The following is a 20,408-nucleotide window of genomic DNA, read 5'->3' on the forward strand; positions in this document are numbered from 1 at the left end:
CTCCAGCACTCTCATAAACGTCTCTGACTTGGCATACTACTATTCCAAGTATGCCAACATACAATACTAAGTATGACAACATATTACTTTATTAGATGAGGTGTTAAGGCAGAAAGAAGAGACTCAACTCAATTGGATAGTCATTGTTTGGGGACAATGGACTCTGCCCAAATCAAGACATTTAGTCCCAGCAGAAGGCAAGAATCCATAAACATCATCCCTACCCTCAAAGGATGGTTAGACTCCCAGCTTGTGATTTTACAACAAAATGAATTCCCCAAATATGCACTAGATTATATGTTATCAAAAGAGAGGGAAGAGTTCACCTCTGGCTGGAAGAAACAGAAAAGACTCCACACTGGAGGGGACAAAGAGTGGGTTTCTTGTTCTGTAAGAGATAACGGACTTCTTTTAGGAATAGTTTCCTTTTCTGTAATCTCTCACCACTCTACGGGAAGCTCTGCTGATGGCATGAACCAAGTGCTCCCATCTTTGTGTCCTCCACTGCTGCCACCGTAATCACAGATATCAACAGATGGCAAATAATGTTTGATGAATTGAATTAAGTTGAATATTGAATATCACTAGAATAGAGTACCTTTGGCTATGGATATATTTTTTTTTTCTTTTTTAATGCGCAACTCAAATTTATTAAAAGAAATTACTGGCAGCATGTGTTAAACTGCCCATCACCCATAGCATTTCCCTTAAATGGCCTTTCCCATAACTGTTACCATCTGAAGTGTCTTAAGAATTCCTTACACTAAAACATACTGTCATTCCTACTGAATTCATGCAGCTCTCTGAAACATCACAGAGAATTTGGATGTGGTTCTTGTATCAGGGGTGACATCAAACCCCATTCCCTCTCTTCAAAGAATGCCAATATCTGAAGACACTTTTAGAAGTTTTGGGCAATAGCTAGACCACTGAGGCTACAGCTTTGTCCTTAATCAAGACTACATGAAAGGTAAAAATTCAGGTACTCCTTGTTCATTCATTCTCCATTAGGTCAAAGAACACCTACTTCCCATCCAAGTTCACGTAGCATGAAATCTTTACCAAGATTATATCAGTCTCCAAAAGTAAAACAAGAAGAGGTGAGCTGAATGGGGAGGAGAGTTTTATCTAAGGGAATCTTAGAATATAAATGTGTAGCCTTGAAATTAAAGGTGCAGTAAATATAGGCTTATAGTAAATTGCTTATGATGTAATAAACTAGAATTATGGATGTGGCAATAAAGAGAGGCAATATAATACTGTATATTTAAGGAACAGCCATCAGCAAAGGAATAGATCAAATTGCCATCTTGTTTTCTGTTGATAGCTTCTGGAATGGTTATTATTCCCCAGGAATGCAAAACAGGAGTCAACACTATTGAGCTTTCCATTTCTTGATTGCCAGCTAATAGTTTTACCCTTCTTTCCTGGATGACTTCGCAGTTTGTCACAATGGGTACACAGCAGCTAGTTAAGGGAGGAAGAGAGGTTTATTAGAATATGTGTAATAACAAAGCTTGACCCTGTCATATAAAGGCTAAGACAGGAAAATGTAATTAACAAAGAAATCCAGTGAGTTGTGTAATAGAGTTACTTCTTCATTTGCCAAATCAAGTCAGAGAGCTAAAGGTTGTTAATTGAAATATTAAATAAAGTAACATTTTACAAAGGAGAATTACAGCAATTAAGATCATCCACTACTGAAATTTTCTTAAGACAGTTGTGATACTGTATTTTTCCTGCAATAAGAAATGACAAAACAGTGTGTGGCTTAAAACAATAGATTCCTATTCTCTCACAGTTCTGGATCCCAGAAGTCCAAAATCAAGTTTTTAACAAGGTCCAAATTCCTCTGAGGGCACCAGGGAAGACTAAATCCCTTACCTCCTCAAGACCCTGGTGGCTCCAGACATTCCTTGGTGTCTGACTCTATCATTCCCATTTCTGCCATTCTCCATCTAGTCTTTCCTGGGTGATGTCAACCCAGTCTTAGGGCTTTAAATACCACCTAGCCATAACCTTCAGTGATGACTCCCAAATTTCTAGCTCTAGACCAGATCTCTCCCATAAAATCCAAACCAGTACAGGTGACCTCCTAGTTGACATCTACGTTCAGAGTTGTAATGAGCAGCACACAGTACTTATGCTTTAAATCAAGAACTCACTCTTTTTCTTCATCTCTGTGAATGGCAATTTCAGACCAAAAGCCTGATGTCATTCTTGATTCTCTTCTTCTCACTTACAGTTGAACCGCAAGTCCTGCCAGATCTACCTTCAATTTTTATTTAGAATTTGACCAGTTTTTGCCATACCCCCACACTGCTCATCTATACCAAACCTTCATCATCAGTTATGTCCGTCATCACAGTGCCTCTGGTTATAGTCATCTGATATTATGGTGGCTTTGGTAACAGATCTCTGCTTTTTCTCTTGCTTCTCTCCTCACTTCAGGCCATTTGTAGTACAGAAAATGGGGTGAGTTTTAAGAACCCAGTGCCATGTGTGTGTCCTTTGTTCTCACATGACTACCAACTCACAATATTTCTGGTGTGGACATTTCTGGTCACCAAATGGGTAGGAGTTTTCCCATACCAAGCAATTCTCTGTGATATCCGCTAGGTGTCCTACAATTTATCTCAATTCTGAAACTGCCTAATTGGAGATAGTATTAGACTTCACAGGATAAGGGCTCAGTCCCATGAGACTGTTCTGCCCCTTCAGATAACCAATAGCTAGTGGGTCACCCTCCTGGTATGTGGATGTTTTCACCAACTTGGAAGCTCTCTGGACCCCATCCTTCTGGTCGTTTATGGATGCTTCATTACATAAGCATGATCAGTGTACCCACTGGCCATTGGCTATTGGTTTTACCTCTAGCCTCTCTCCCCATCTTGGAGGTCAGAGGATGCAACTGGGGGTTCCCAACCCTCTAATCATATGGCTGGTCTCTGATCTGGGCAACCAGCACCTTAGGTGGGAATCCCAAATCACCTCATCAACATGACAAAAGACAACTTTGTTGCTCTTGTCACTTAGGAAATTCTAAGGGCTTTAAGAGCTCTGCACCAAAAGAGAGAATGAAGACCAATATATATTTTTTATTATAGATCACAGTGTCACATAGGGTGGTCCTCTTGAAATATGTCTCTACTCCACTCAAAATCCTCCAGTGACTTCCTATCTCACTCAGAAAAAAAATCCAGGGTCCTACTATGGCCTATAAGGCCCTCTGTGATATGTTCTAATCCACCCCCATAACTGCCCTAAGCTCATCTTCCACCAGCCCAGGCCAGACTCACCCACCTTCATTCTCATAGCTTCTCAAAATTAACACTGTCAGCTCACACCTTAGAACACCGGTTCCTCTGACTGGAATGCTCATCAGTATCTTCAGGACAGTTTCCTCATTGTCTGCAGGTGCTTACTTCAAAGTTACGCTCTCCATGAGATCTTTCCTGGCCTCCTACCCTACGATGTGAACTCCCTTCTTGCTTGATCAGCTCCCCTTCTAGTATATAAACTCCAAAATTCAAATTTCTGTCTATTTTGTTTACTGTTGTATCCCCAGCACCAGGTATAGTGTCTGGCTTGTAGGAGGCTGGCATTTTATAAATAAATAAATGAGTGAATGAATTAGTAAATGAATAATAGGAGTTCTCAGTAGAGTCATAGACATGAAAAACACAATCAGATGAAGTAGAACAAAGAAATTAACCTAAATATATGTAAGGATATAATGTTATTACATTTCTGAATGGTATTATTGTAAATGTATTATTAGTATACAGTCACCATTACAAGGTAAGTCAAGTCAGAACAGTGTGTTCCTTTTACAGAAATGAGAGTCAATGTTATTATTTTCATGGTTATTTTCTGTCTCATCATGGATTCCCTGATACACTGGACCTTTGTTTTTCTTAAATTTCTTTTCGGAGAAGGGAGCAAATCTCATGCTTCCCATTTATCATCCAGCACAAGCTGTACCTAGAGGGAGCGGGGGTGGAAATAGTAAGCAACACCGGAACTGCTTTTCTTTACATTATGTGCCTATAACAAGGGCCTCAATTTCTACCAGGTCACACTGAGTTTGATGGGGATACCTACCCGCTTTACAGAAAGCTAGTGACTTCAGTTCTCTTTTGTCAGGGTTAAACACAGATTTTGTCAGGAAAAACATATATATACTCCAGAGTCATACCGAATAAATGCTAAGTGAACTGAGTTAAAATGCCTTTGGGTGAAGGTAGTGACATGAAAGCACATGAGGAAGCAGGTTATAAAATACCCTTGGAACCTGAAAAAACTCAATCAATCAATCAATCAATCAATCAATGGGACCTAGAGCCAAGCTGGGTCCTTTTCAAATGCAGATGACTTCTGGACTACATCTCTTGACATTATGATTGTCTACAAATGGAATGGGGTCAAGGAAATGTTTGGAATCCATTACTTTGGGTTTACCTTAGGTATCTTTTCAAACAGCCCAACAGTCAGTCTTAGCCTTGACTTTGTCTCAGTCTAAGCCTTGACTCCCTTTTACCTATATTGATCATGTTTTTGACCCAACAGTAGGTGGGTTTGTGATTCTGACCAAATTCTCCTGGAAGTCTAGAAGGAATTATGTGACACAAAACAACAAGTTCTCACTTGCACTCCCTGTGCCTACCACTATCCCATATTAAAGGCAACCTGTTATTTGTGCAGGAGGTAGCCATCTCTTGTTTCCATCTATTTCTACATGATCACAAAACAAAACCGCCTATCTTAGCCTGACCTTGTTGGTACAGGATCTACCCAACAAAGAAAGAAACACACCTGTGGTGATGGAACTCTGCTATCTAATTCTGTATTGAGATTTCAAGTGAGTTTTTTCTCCTCTTACCTTAAACCACTCTACGATAAATTTAGAATCCTGTTGGAAGAGAATTTTACATACATAGATATGATTTCCATTAAAATTGTCCATTTTAAATTTCAAAGTCCATGGGGGAAGAAGGAGGAGGAGGAGGAGGAAAAAAAGGAGCAGGAGGAGGAGAAAAGTATCTTAGCTCTGGCTGCTGTAACAATCTCAAAGACCTGTTAAATAGACAGTTAAACAGCAGACACTTATTTTTCACAGTTCTGGAGGCTAGGAAGTCTAAGTCAAGGCATTAGCACAGCTGGTGTCTGGTGAAGGCCTCCTTCCCAGCTTGTAAACAGCTGTCTTCTCTCCTATTCTTTTACATGGGGGGTGAAAGAGAGACTCATTGACCTTAGCAGAAAAGGGAAAGGGGGACAGGGCAAAGGGAGGGGAACAACAGACAAGAAAGAGGAACAAAAGAAGGAACCAGGTAGGAATTCCTTCTTTTGAAATCATGGGACCCACGTGTAAAAATGACTGAGGCCTGACGTTGACTACATAGAGAGACGCAAAGACTTGATATCTTGTTGACAATGAATCACGGAACACTACATCTAAAACTAATGATGTACTGTATGGTGACTAACATAACATTAAAAAAAAAAAAGAAAGAAAGAAAAAGGAAAAAAAAGAAATGTCTAATTGACAAGCCCACACCCAGAAGTTAAATAAAAATCATGCAAGTGTCTCTCTACTCCTATCAAAGACTCTGCAATTCAGTGTTGCCTAATCTGAAGTTATGAGGAGGAGGAGAGAGAAAGTGACTAACGCTTATAAGCCTGCTCCCTTAGGAGGAACTGGAATGGCTCCCATCAATAACTGTCCTGTCTCTATCAGATTTCACTTCCCTGGAACTTCCTCCATTCTCTGTATGCCTCACTTCACTGCAGGTCTTTGGTATTCAGCAGCAAGCCTTCCTGAGGGAAAAAGGAGAGTGTGGTGGGGCGTTGAGCTAATGACAACATTTATAATGCTTGTTGGATGCCAGAAAGAAAGAAAATTGCCCCAACATGACAAAACAGAGTTCACCTACACACGACATACACATAATAAAACACATACATAAAATAAAAACTTATCATTCTCTTAAACTCAGGAACATTCAGCTTTATGTAAAAAATAACTATGTACCCAAGGAATAATTTTGAGCTAAGCAGGCAGTTCTATAACAACTGTTAATTCCTCTTTATCCATGTGTACTAATACTAACTTATTTCTGGGGGATGATTGAGGTTTCAGGGCACCATCCATGCATTAGAACATTTCCTTTACAGAGAAATCCTCTAAAGTAAGCAAGCAAGTATTATATACCCACACTTAGAGATGAAGGACATCAGAAATAATTTGATAAAGTGAAAATACATATATATATAAATCAATTATATCTCGTTCTCTATATGATAATCATGTGAACTAATTCCCTACAATAAACATTATGATATATTTAACATATTTATTAAATAATATATATAGTATAATATAATATGTATTTAAAAATCTATGTATAGATTGGAGGGTCAAACACCTGAATTTGTCACAAACAAGGCTTGGGAACTTTGAATAAGGTAGGCAACCTGTGTGTGTCTCAGTTTACTTTTTCATGCATAAAAAAAGAAATACTACCTCCTACATGGAATGTTATAGGGCTTAAGTGAAACATCACCAAAGAGCTATTTCATAGTAACTTTCTTCCAAATATTTAAAATTCCTTCTTGAAGAGGAACTAGGTGGACCCAGGTCCAAAGTTCAGAATTTCTGATTCCCATTCTGGTGTGTATTTCTTCCTACCGTCTGCTTATGCAGATGAGTGGTGCTTACATTTGAGCTGAGGACTGATTGACTCCTACATAGCTACAGGCTGAACATCTTAAGAGACTTTGATCTCCAGAAAGATGGTGATTCTGAACAAGATATATTCTCTTCCTAAGGGTTCTCACCTGTGCTTGAGGAGATAAACAGATTTTTTAAAAATGCTAATCATTATTGTGAAGGGCCTAACACCAAGGACTTTCTGAACTTAAGTCTGGGCTATTCTAATTGTGGATCAGCTTGATGTGTCTCTTCTTCTATTATCTGAGCTTATCACCTCACTGTGGAGCACACACTTAATAGTCCTCAGAGAAACAGAGAGTACCCCCCAAAGGACTTGCTTACCACTAAGGAAAAAAAAAAAAAAAAAACAACAAGAAAACAAAATCATATAAGAGTAAAATTTTCCCTAACATGGATTTCAGAATAAGTGTCCAGTAGGAATCTATAGGTAAAGGTTAGCATGGTCTCATACCATGGTCACAGTGTTCAACTCCGGTCTCTCAGAGAACAGGGAAATGATCTCTGCAGGACTATCTCATATTATCAGCCCAAAAGCCAGAGACATTTCCAAAGGAAGCCAAAATAGTTCCTTACAAATCTTCTCAGCTTTTGCAACCTGACATTGTAATTGATTATTCAACAGAGAAAGTCAGTTGAGCAGGAAATTGCAAAATAATAATAAATTTTATAATTAATAAAAATTATAGATGTATATTTGTTTACTAGTCTTTCAAAATAAAATCAAAGTCCTTTCTTTGAATTAGAGTTTGCCAATTAGAGTTCTTTTCCTAAGAATACACATAAATCATACAGATGCCTGTGACCTATATTTGGGATTTTCAGTTTTAGGTTTTTGTTTTTTGTTTTGTAGTTGTTTTGTTTGTTTGTTTGTTTGTTTGTTTTTGAGTGTAGAGAGAACTTGAAGCACTTGCAAATCAATTTGGCATAGCCAAGTTTGGGAAAAAACCTACATCTGACCTTTGGTAAGGAGTCCCTCAACAGTGAGGGCTTGTTACAAGAATTCAGCATTTCACTGGTTCCAGTTAATGTTTTATTCAGGGGAGATGAGGACTATCGGTCAATCAAGGAATAAGATAAGTGTAGGTCAGTTAAGAGAGCCTCTACTGTGTGTCCTGTATCTATTGATAATCCAGGACAACTCTTTTTAAGAACATTAAGAATGCACAGTTAATGATACTCCAATTACCTCTATTAACATCACCATGGCAAGCAAAGTCAGAGCTGAATTCTCCAATGAGGCTTTAAGCACTGGTATTTTGTACTGCTGCTCCTTTGCAGATGCCCCAGTTTGAGGTATCAAAGTTTTAGTGCATGTTCTCTCTTAAGGGAGCAACACGTCTTTGGAGACAGAATGCAGGATTGCTTTGAGGCGAGACCACAAACAGTTTCTCAAAACAAAACGAACAAAAGTTCTTTGTATCTGCCTGTGTACTTTGGGAGGGACTGGAATATGACCCCCAGAATTCTGAGCCAGAGGAAAAGAAGCAATGTTTTTTATTTTGAAAAATTTAGGTGTATGTATGTCTCATTTTGACCCCACTCAGCTCTCTGACTGATTTCTCTAGAGTCAAAAAGGTCTGCTTTTGAATCGAAAGAGCTTCATTCTGAGGAAGGATGGTCCTGCCAGATACAGCTCGAATTTATGTTTCAGTCAACCAGAGCGTGATTCATGTCCAAACTGTAGAAAATGACCCTCCACCACATTGTCTGTTATACTGGACGTGTTACTAAATATTTGGATACATTGGCCATCCGAGAGGTGACATACAGTCCAACTTTGGATGTGAAACGTTAGACATACGTATGAAGACCTGTTTATGGGCAGGAGACATGTGCTGACAAATTTTGACAGTGGATTTGGAATCTGTTCTGACCATCACTACGTTTATTTGGTGTGGCGGGGCGGGGGTGGGGGGGCTTCTGTGTGAATCACTGATATGCTTCTTTAAAAAACTACACAGGAATGATGTGACTAATGCTTCTCATGCATCTCTTTTGCTTCTGCAGGAGGGATTTTTGAAACTGTGGAAAACGAACCTGTTAATGTTGAAGAATTAGCATTCAAGTTCGCAGTCACCAGCATCAACAGAAATCGAACCCTGATGCCTAACACCACATTAACCTATGACATCCAGAGAATTAACCTTTTTGATAGTTTTGAAGCCTCGCGGAGAGGTAACTATTTTCACATTCTTAAAAGCTTTCTTTGGGTGATGTGTCTGCTCTACAAGTCACCTTTTCTGCTACCTGCCCTTTTTCATAGTGGACGTCTTTGTGTAAATGGGTTGTAGGAAATCTCGGTCCTCGATGTCACTGTCCAGTGCAATCTGAACTCTCCTAATGGATGTTGGCCTAGCTATGTTTTCTGGGCCATTCTGATTAGCTCACCCTTCAGTGCCCTCTACTCTATGATTAACTGGTGCAGCTGTGAACAGAAAATGTCAAGCTTGATCTGTTTTTCCTTCCTGAGCTGGATACCACCATGAAATTGTACAGTGCAGTCAAATAAAACTTGGTAGAAGGTCATATCCACCGAACATGTGGAAATGCCCACAACACACATAATTCACATCCTAAATTTTAACAGCTGGGTTTACCTAGCATCTTCTCAACATTTTTTGTTTGTTTGTTTAAACTGATTTCCACAATATCATAGAAATGTAAAAATTAAACCAATGAGACAATCTCTGCATTTTTTTTCCTGGTTCTCTTTTTCTTCCGAGTAGAAGACAAGATCCTACAAAATAATCTAATTTGTATATAGGCTAGGCTTCAAGGTCTCTGTCATGGAAAGAGCCACTGGGATTGTGGGGTTTGTTTAGACATCCCCCAAATACTTCCAAGACAACTCTGGAGCACAGTCACATTCAGTACACTTGAAACTTGGCCTCTAACCAGGGAGGTGTTGAGACTCCATGCAGGTGTTTGTGTGGAAACCAAGGCTGCCCCATACCCCGAAGTACAGGGGGCTCTTTCCCTCATAGAGGAATGTTCGCCCCCAAATAAATGGAATGCAATGAATACCGTGTTTATGTCGATTGCCAAGTAATTAATACTGGTGTTTCCACATAGAATTACCTCAGGATCATAAGATGTGTGCACCTTACATACTCTTCTGCAGGATTGTTAGTGTTCTTTATAAGCAAAAGGTAAAACTTGTTTTCCTAGGAGCACAGATTAAAAGCATATGTATAATGATTCTTCTTTTTTAAAAAAAATTTTTTTAATCTATGGTGCAACCTTAGTGTAAGCACATTTTCTTTTTAAAGCTGGGGGAAGTTGCAGATACTACATAGGTCAGAGGTGCCTATGAACAAATAATAAAAATTTCTATTTATATGGCACTTCGAAGTTATCGTCACATGAATTATTTCTGTGGGTGAGATCTTGCTCTTTCTCTGCCTCTGTCTCTTGTCTCTGCTTCTGTCTTTGTCTACCTCTGTCGCTCTGTATTTCTGTTTCTCTGTCTCTGTCCTGACTGTCTGTCACACATGCAAACATTGCTGTGCAAATACCTTAGAAAGGCAAACACATTTAACATCAACACTTCAACTCATATAAAATTGAAAGCTTTTTTTGTGGTCTCAAGTATCTACCATACTTGTAAATTAAACACCCCAAAGTTTCTTAAAATGGGTAATTTGCTGGCAAACAAAATTCAAAAAATTGATTTTTCTGTCAAGTCATATTAGCATCCCTGAACTAAATAGTAGCAGGAATCTTAATCCATTGCCCATGTTAGACAGAACAGCAGTTCATGTGCTCTCACGCTCTCATTTTATCTTACCAGTGAAAACATATCCAGAAAATAAGCTTCTGAAGACAATGACAATTTATGCTTACAGCTCTTAATGCAGAAAATTATATGTCTTCATACGTCAGGTAGTAATTCAGTAAAAAGAGCACAGTATCAGAAAGTTTTCCTTGTGAATGACTGTCAACATTTACAGTTACATAGATATTTGCAATACAGCTTTCAAAACTTCATTTATTATTTTTTCTCTCTAAATCAAGTCGGATAGTTTTAACAAATTATATATATAATTCTTCTACTTATAAATTTTGTTATTATTTAATTCAAATATTTAATCATCTCTTGGCAGTCCCAAATTCCTTTAAATTAATATTAAAATATAAACTTGAAATGCTTTTAAACTTATACATAATGCCAGCATAAATTTATATCAACATGAGATTAGTAGACACTATTTTACATGGTTGTAGAAGATAATCAGTCCTATCATTTTGGAAGGGAATTTGCTTAATATGTATTAAGTAACTTAAAAGTATCATACCATTTAATTATAGCTGAAAATCTACTCTAAGAAAGCATATATACACACACACACACACACACACACACACATATACATGAAAGAAAAATATAAGAACTAAGAAAAGTGCTATAATATTAATTATAAACAACAAAAATTAGGAGCAGCTTAAATGTTCAATAGCATCAGAAATAGTTAAATAAATAATGACATGTCCATGGGATGGACTATTCTACAGACAAGAAAAATATACTTCTGAAGACTTTGAGGGGACTTGGGGGAAAGGTGTGCTTTTAGTATTATATTCAGTGTTAAGTGAAAAAAGCAATGTATCAAACTGTATCTGTATAATGACTTAATTTTTTATAAATTGGAATGCCAAAATACAAATAGGTATTTTCCCAAAGGTGATGGAATTATATCTTTTTTTCCCTTCCTTACACTTTAAAACATTTTGAATTCTTTCAATGAATGTATAAAATCTTATAATGAGAAAAATAAATACATTTTATGAATTCATTTTTAAGTACCTATTGACTTGATTTTGTTAGGCTACATGTTGGCTAATGTTGAGGTAGGGAGAGGCCTGACCTTAGCTGGGCCCCTGGGCTCTGGTACAGACCCTGTGGCCCTGACTCACTCCATTGTCTATGGTATCAGTGGGTTGGACAAGTGGCTTCTAAGAGCCCTTTAAGCTATGCTCTGCTATTTTTCTATAATTAATTAATTAATTAGGAATCAATATCACTTGATATTCTTTGGCAGTTTTTCGATAGCCTGGAAGTCATTTCTGAGTTTTGGGAAGATGGAAACTAAAGTACTTTGCAGCCACCCAGAGAATCTTTTGAATTCTCAGACCACCTTAATATCCTCATTGACAACCAGCCATAAGACAGACGTTCACTCACATGAAATTCACTTGGCAAATGTCTTGTAGAGCAGCTCTGAGCCCCCCTGGGTTATGCCATGCCAAGCAAGGGATAGAGACCCCCTCTGATTGAAAGTAATGGTGTGACACTAGCCACTCATATCTGATTGCCCAGAATTGGCCCTGAGATGTGTTTTCAGGTCCACATTCAAATCTCTCAATATTTTACTATTTGGGGGATATTGGAAGTTGGATTAAGCATATTTTCTCAACGTACAGATGGAGAGTGGAGAAAAATTATTATTAGAAAATAATGAAGATAAAAAGAGGGATCATGAAAGAAAGATGAAATTCACAGCTCTCTCTTTCTCTACCCCCTTCCCTGCCCTCCCTCTCCACCCCTCCTTGTCTGTGGCCACTAGCCTGTGACCAGCTGGCTCTTGGTGTGGCTGCTCTCTTTGGCCCATCCCACAGTTCCTCTGTCAGTGCTGTGCAGTCGATTTGCAATGCTCTCGAAGTTCCACACATACAAACCCGCTGGAAACACCCCTCCGTGGACAACAAAGACTTGTTTTACATCAACCTGTACCCAGATTATGCAGCGATCAGTAGGGCAGTCCTGGATCTGGTGCTCTACTATAACTGGAAAACAGTGACGGTGGTGTACGAAGACAGCACAGGTATGGCACTTGCACAAGACCTCACCCGACCGTGCCGGGTCTGAACAAGGGAATCCAGGTGTTCTAGAAACATTAACTCATCAGATGGAATGCATGAAAATGAAGCTAATGGAGTATTCTAATTTAGGAATTCCATGTGTCACCATGTCCGATTCCTTTGGATCCTTCTATCATCATACTTGGGGGATTTGTTTTTGTTTTATTTTGAACTTTTAATTATATTACACATAGGGCTGAGATGAGAGATAGAATTTTATTTTATTTTTTGTGACTATATTTTTTTATTATGTTCCTTTAGCCAGCATATAGTTCATCATTAGTTTTTGATGTAGTGTTCGACAAATATTACCATACTGATATAGGTAGTAATCTAATCAGAATATTAAAGATGTGATCACATTTCTCCAACTCTATTAAGACTGTGACAATGACTCCATTCCTTAAATAATGCAAAGTTGGAAAATGACCATGAAGTATGCTTCCAACTTGCTAAGGAACTATCTAAATGTTATATGTTAGACAAGTTTCTAAAGTAGGTTAACCAAGAGGAATCTAGTTAGAGGTTATATTGATAAAACTGACCATTTAATAGGAAGGGGACTAAGAACCCCCGGAAACCAACCTCAAATAAAGCTTTCCTTGTTCCACTGCTTATTTTAGGATGCAGAACAGAACCCTGATGCTTAGAGCCCCCATCTCTCTAGACACTTCCTCCCATTTGCCCGCATTTCAAGTTTCTTTTCCAGGCACCTTTCCTTTCTACCTTCTAGTCATATTTTGAAGTTTGTTGGAGCTGAGGCTCCCTTTTATACAGTTAAATTGCCATGCTGGTGACTCTCCTTTGTCAAGATCTTCTAATTTGACGCTATTCACCAACTTGCCCTTTTCATTTCCATTAACTCTGGCACTCCATTAACCCATTAACCTTCCTTAAATATCCCCAACTTCATCTGACTCTTACTGAGTATGGTTGATACAAAATATTACATTAGTTTCAGGTAATTCAACAAGTTTATAACCTATGCTATTCTCCCCCACAATACAGCTACCATCTCTCACCATACAATGCTTTTACAATGCCCTTTACTATATTTCTTATGTTGTGCCTCTTATTCCTGTGAGTTATTCATTCCATAATAGGAAGCCTGTACCTCACTCTCCCCTTCACCCATTTTGCCCATCTTCCCACCCATCTGGCAACCTTCAGTCTGTTCTCTGTATTTATGGGTTTGTCTGCTCTTTTGGTTTGCTCCTTTGTTCATTTGTTTTGTTTCTTTAGATTCTACATATAAGTTAAATCATATAGTCTCTGTCTGACTTATTTCCCTTAGCATAAGATCTGTTAGGTCCATTCAAGTTGTCACAAATCTCATTCTCTTTATGGCTGTGTAATATCACAGTATTTATACCATATCTTCCTAATCCAGTCATCTCTCAGTGGACACTTGGGTTGTTTTCATATCTTAGCTATTATAAATATTGCTGCAATAAACATAAGGGTATATAAATCTTTTTGATTTAGTACTTTCATTTTCTTTGGATAAATACTCAGTAGTTGAACTACTGGATCATATGGTATTTCTATTTTTAATTTTCTGAGGAATCTCCATGCTGTTTTCTATATAGTAGCTGCACCGATTTACATTCCTACCAACAGTGCATGAGGGTTCCTTCTTTTCCACAATTTAACCAACACTTACTGTTTTTTGTCTTTTTGATACTAGTCATTCTGACAGGGATAAGGTGATATTTTATTGTGGTTTAGACTTTCATTTCCCCAATCAAGAGTGATGTTGAGGATCTTTTCATGTGTCGGCCATCTGTATGTCTTCTTTGGAAAAGGGTCAAGTTAGGTCTTTTGCCATTTTTAATTGGATTAAAATTTGGTACTGAGTTGTATAAATTCTTTACATATTTTGAATATTAACACTTTATCAGATATTTTGTTTGCAAATGTCTTCTCCCATTCAGTAAGTTGCCTTTGGTTCGGGTAATGGTTACTTTGCTGTGCAGACGTTTTTTTGTTTGTTTGTTTGTTTGTTTGGTGTAGTCCCAATAGTTTATTTTTGCTTTTGTGTCTTTTACCTGATGAGATGTATCCATGAATATGTCCAACTCTTCTTTTCTGAAGCTGGCCCCTTACTATGCATGATCCTCCACACAACCCCTAAGACAGTGAGCTCCCTCATTCTGCATGGTCACAGTCAAATATTATTTCTTCCTTAAAGTCTTCTGAGACCACCACAGGGTTCAATAGCACTTTGCAAATATAAGCATTATATTATATGTTTCAATTACCTGTTTGCACATCTAAGAGACTAGGAATTCCTAAACATTGGACTTTTATCTTATTCATTTTTATAATCTGCCACCTAACACAATTATGGCATATAGGAAAGTACTTAGTAATAACACTTAGGAATAAAACTTTTTACTTTTTGCATATATGTCCGCCAAGAATTAAAATTAGCTCATTTCTTGATCTACACATTAGGTAATAAGGGTAAGAAAATTATCAGTGAAAATTAATAAAGCAAAGCTCTTACAACATTTTTTAACAGTATTTCATTTTCCACTGTCCTTTTCACCGAGCAATAGTACGTTTTACTTCTTGGAGTATGAATAGTAAGCCTTCTCTACTTTGCACTAAACTTCAGTTCCATTTTTAAACTGTCAGATAAAAGTGACTGTTTTGGCTGGAAATATGCATTTATATATTTTCTTATACCTCATCTCATTTTAGAAAGAAGTGAAGGTAGGTGATTGGATATATAACTTATAAATGTTATATTCAAAACAGTCTTACAGAGAAGAATAAGCCACAGGCAGTCATATTCTTAAAGCTTCACTTGCTTGCTGGGAAGAAAAAACATACTATCAAGTGAATTGCACAGCATATTTAAAAGGCCTTGGGATGGAATATTGTGATGTGTAGGGGTGGAAAAGTTTTCTCTTCCTCCCTTCTTGGATCTTTGGTTGCTCAAGCAATTAAACGGACATGAGACAGATTAACAGGAGTAAAGCAAACAAAGTTTAATAAGATGTACACCACCTGTAAGGATGGAAAGACCCAAGAAAACTTAAGTCACTCTCTGAAATAGCCAAAGCCATCACTTTAAATACCATCTTCTGCTAAAGACAGAAGATGTTGGGGGAGGGGAGTCAGTTAAGGGAGGTTATCAGGAAAAGCACAGTGAACAAGGATAAGGTTGTTATGCATATTTAAGTCACTGCCTTCTCCCTTGAGAAGAATTTCTAGAGATTGAGTCATCCCCCTCTTCCTGGTGTGGAGAGGGACACACCCTTACAAATGAAGATTTCCCTTACACAGGTAAACATCTCTTATAAAAGGGTAACATCCACTCAGATTTCAGGGCTTCATCTGTGTCTGCTGTTGCTTAAAAATAAACATCTTGGGGCACCTGGGTGGTTCAGTGGGTTAAAGCCTCTGCCTTCTGCTAGGGTCTTGATCCCAGCGTCCTGGGATGGAGCCCTGCATGGGGCTCTCTGCTCCGCGGGGAGCCTGCTTCCTCCTCTCTCTCTCTACCCGCCTCTCTGCCTACTTGTGATCTCTATCTGTCAAATGAATAAATAAAATCTTTGAAAAAAAATTAAATAAACATATTAATCCCCGAAGAGACCCATTTTGGACTGGCAGATTCTGCTCTCCTTCAGTTATAAATGTAAGTGTAATCACATCTTCCATGTTGTTTACCTTTGTAAATAGAAATTGCACAAGCTAATAAAGCCCCACTCTTTCTTATTATGTAGTACACTCGATAGTACAAGTGTTTCTCACTACTTCTACAACTCCAGCAAAGTAGGGCCATCCAAAGGGAAAGCAAATTAATGAATGTTATCAAAACTTTTAGATTTAAGAGCTCAACTAAAGCCATGGGCATAACTGTTACAGATTTCAAATTGAATTTAGACAAAATATAATTTGTAAAAGGATAACACAAAAGTTGATGTCCTAACCAACCTTCTGATTTCAGGTGAGCACTCATTAAGTGATGGGGATTTTGCACAGGAAGAGATTCAAATTACCATTTCTATCATTTTTTTTTAACAAGAAACAGAAATCTGCTTTCATCCCTATTAAGTTCACCTGAGCCCTGTTGCTCAATAAATACTTGCCAAAGTTGAAAATCCCAAATGAGTCTGTATGTTGTGCATTAAGTTAGAAATGATTCATGTTAAAATGATTTTGCCCACAAAGAAATTAAAAATGTAAATGAATAATCAATTGAGCCATTAAATTGGAAGCCAGAGAGTAAACAGGTCAACTGAGATCAATAAAAGTAGACTTCTTTTGCCTTTGAGTGGGTTTAATACTGCTTGACTCAGGGTTTTGGTTGCAGTAATTATCAAGCCATAAAAAGGAGAAAACTTAGTAAACCTGAAGGAAAAGAAAGGACTTAGGTGTGCTCAGCACCCACCCTCACACCAGAATTAAGTACCCATTAAAGAACACTTTACTGGGATTTGTTTAGGAGTTTGTTAAATAGCCTGAAGCCAGCACAGATGTCTGGGGGACCAAATGGCCCATGACTCCCATTGAAGTCAAGGGGAGTACTGTGCTTGTCTCTAAGGACAAAATTCAATTCACTAAATACTAGCAGGCAGAATTCTGTCCTCTGCAAGTGAGAATGTAGAAAGACCCTAGAGAACTGTTGGGGGAGTGAAGTTTTGTTTCGCTTCATCTCTCTCTCTCTCTGCTGTCTGGATGTTCTTCCCATTAGTCACCTACTTCTCTCTGATTCCCACATTCAGAGGTGACCCAAGGCAATGAGAAATGGCTGCTCATTGGTCACCCCTTCTGCTTCATTAGACCCCTGGTGGAACCCTGGCTTCTATCCCTCACACACATTAGAAAGAACTGAGAAGCTGAGCACCAAACACAGTGTGGAGGATATTCAGCAGTTTCTGCTTTTTCAAGGCCAATCTCAGTGAAACGTAGCCACAACTAGTGGGCCAGCAAGCTTTATTCTCTAAAGGGCCAGATAGTATATAGCTCAAACTTTATGGATCATACGGTCACGATGACTTCACTCGGCCAACGTAGCAAGAAAACAGCCATGTGCAACATGCAAATGAACAAGTATGGTGTGTTCCGATAAATCTTTTTTTATTACAAACAAGGAGGCCAGTGCAGTAGGATCAGTGTGAGAGGGGAAGAGTAGTGGGAAAGTAGGTCAGAGAAATGCACTGTATCAATAATGGCGGATTTTACAGACCACAGGGAGAGCTTCTGCTTTTCATGAAATAGGAAAACCATTAGACAGTTAAAGCAGAAGAGTGACATGATCAGATTTACGTAATAAAAAGATCATTCTGGCTCTTGTATGAATAATATAATACAGGCAAGCAAGGGTAAAAATGGATAGCTTCCAGAAAAAAATCAAGACAACTGAGGAAGGTAAATAAAATAGGAGTAAGAAACTGTCAGTTTCTAGAAATATTTCAAATGTTGAGCTAGCATAATGCCCTGAAGAAGTGGAGGCTGGCTGAGAGAGAAACAGAGGAGTCAAGTGTGAGTCTAAACTTTTTAGCTGAGCCCGTGGAAAGAGTTGACCTCATCTGAGGTAGGGAAGGTTATAGATGGAACTACTTTGGAGGAATAAGGATGATAGCAGGAGTTTGTTTAGTCATAAATATGGTAAGTTTAAATTTGTAATATCTACTATATTCAAATGAAGGTGATGAATAGGCAGCTAATATATAAGTCTGGAGTTCAAAAATGTGATGTGAGGTGGAGATACAGATTTGAGAGTCCTCAGCATATAGATGAGACTAAATAAGGCCATCAAGGAAATGAGTTCCAGCCAGATGCCTCTAGCCCTGAGTTCACAACACATAGTCTTCAAGAGATTTTTTTTTCATCCATGGTTGCCCTAAGTCATTTTTCCCAACATAGCAGAGCCATGAGATTCCTAAAACACAACCTACAATAAAGAGCTATTAACTATCATTTGAAATATTATCTCGAAGATTTAGGAAGAGGATTAATTTGAAAAAAGGTTAACATACATAAGAATGTTAGTGACTGGAAAAACAATAATTTCAAGGAGAAAACACAAGAAAAATGACAACCACAAATGTCACAATAACTAAATTCTTGAGTTCTGATTATGTGGTTCACACTCTTTTAAATAATTTATACAATTAACTCAGTTAATATGCTCAACCACTGTATAAATAAGTAAAATAATGGCTCTTATGGCTGTATGGCTGAATTTAATAGTGACTTGGATTTATTATGTTTATTACCTTTCCCTCCATCTTCCCATAGAAAACAGAAAGAATATATTGTCCAGAACCAAGAATTTTAACAGAAGCCTAAAATTCTGATTTGAAGAAAATTAACATTTTGCTATAAGTGTTGTCCAAGCCAAAATGAAAGATATTCAGTAAGCAATCAGTGCCAAATAAAACAATAAGTCAATCTTTTCCCTTTCAGCAATCACAGCTTGCCCACTGTGTTATGATGACCATTCTTGCTAGCCAGAACACTTCTGATACCCTCCCAAAATTCCACCTGAAACAGCTGAGGGAATAGAAGTGCTCACTCAGAACCAACAAGATAATAAATTATAGTTCTTTTTTTTCCCTCTATCCTCACTCTTTTCTACCCTTCTTATCCACCCACTCCAGTCCTCTGCCCAGAACCCTATTCAGATTTTCAAAATTCAATTTGGATATTGCACAGAGGTATATTATTTTTAGCTACCATTGATATCAGCAAGAATTCAAGACTGAAATCCTCTGGTTGAGCTAACTGCAACAGAGTTCATCTCAAATATTTTGACTAGATTCTTCTTTAAGGTTCTTTGATCAAGGGACATAATTTTTCTTTTGGGAAGTCTCTGCCTGTTTTTTGTTTTTGTTTTTTGTTTTTTTTTGGATGCACTTTTGAAAAATCATATGTGTGAAGATCTGCACTTAAAAGTGCTGTATTTCCCCCAGGTAATTCACTTACTTACCCAACTCCATTTCTCAGTTCTGATTTTTCCTTACCTCTGGAGGATACATAGATCCCCTTAAGAATCCTATTAGATTTGGGTATATTAATATACCAACAAGTTTGTGAAACGCCATTTTACATGTTTCTAAGTACAAATGAAGAGGAAATTCACATTTAAAATGTAGGATCTTATCTGTGGGTCCCAATGGTTTATTGCATTCCTTTTTATGGCATCAACCACACTGAAGTGGTTTAATGAACAGGGAATTGGATTAAGACTCAAGAAAACCTAAGTACTTTCCTTTTAAACTAATTCTTATTAAATATAACTAAGCTGTCCAGAAATGAACTGGGATGCAGCATGAGGTGGAGAATTTCTCAAAAAGAGAGGTGTTCAGCAGCTGCTGCGTGTCGGGGGTGGAATCATGCATCAAGTAGGGGTTTGACCTTAAGTTCCCTTCCAGTTCCTGGCATCTGTGACTTATATTTAGGGCCTACCTAAACAATTAACCTCCCTGTGTCTCACTTTTCTTACTGTAAAATAGTACTAATACCTTTTCACCTCGAAGGTATATTCTGAGGTTTATTAAGATACTTAGAAGGCATGTAGCATCCTTCATAAAAGGGGTGATGTCATTAGCAGAGTTTATTATTATTTAAGAAGAAGATATGGGAAATTTTAAACCCTCACTGGAAATAGCAGCTTTTTTTTTCCTCCTCCATATGCTCCACCTGTTCCCAGAGTCACTCCCTGTGCATGCAAATCAGCATTTTTCTGTGTCATGTCTGAGTGCACAAGAGTGGATAGGTGGCCAAAAGTAGTGTTTAGAATTGGCCATTTGAACATTTTTGAAACTTATCTCTGTATGCAGAGCCCAGCTCAAACTCA

The 20,408-nt window shown here is 37.9% G+C and overlaps 1 protein-coding gene across 3 annotated transcripts in view; it reads left to right on the forward strand.

The window, feature by feature from the left end:
* Window positions 1–20,408, forward strand: part of GRIK1 (glutamate ionotropic receptor kainate type subunit 1) — a 395,219-nt gene that overhangs the window by 238,086 nt on the left and 136,725 nt on the right. For all 3 annotated transcript variants that reach the window (XM_047721195.1, XM_047721204.1, XM_047721214.1), the window contains exons 2-3: window positions 8,741–8,908; window positions 12,298–12,555. In XM_047721195.1, coding sequence (XP_047577151.1) covers window positions 8,741–8,908; window positions 12,298–12,555 — 426 coding nt within the window. The remainder of the gene's footprint in view (window positions 1–8,740; window positions 8,909–12,297; window positions 12,556–20,408) is intronic.

The sequence above is a fragment of the Lutra lutra genome, chromosome 1, assembly GCF_902655055.1.
Source record: "Lutra lutra chromosome 1, mLutLut1.2, whole genome shotgun sequence".
Taxonomy (NCBI): Eukaryota; Metazoa; Chordata; class Mammalia; order Carnivora; family Mustelidae; genus Lutra; species Lutra lutra.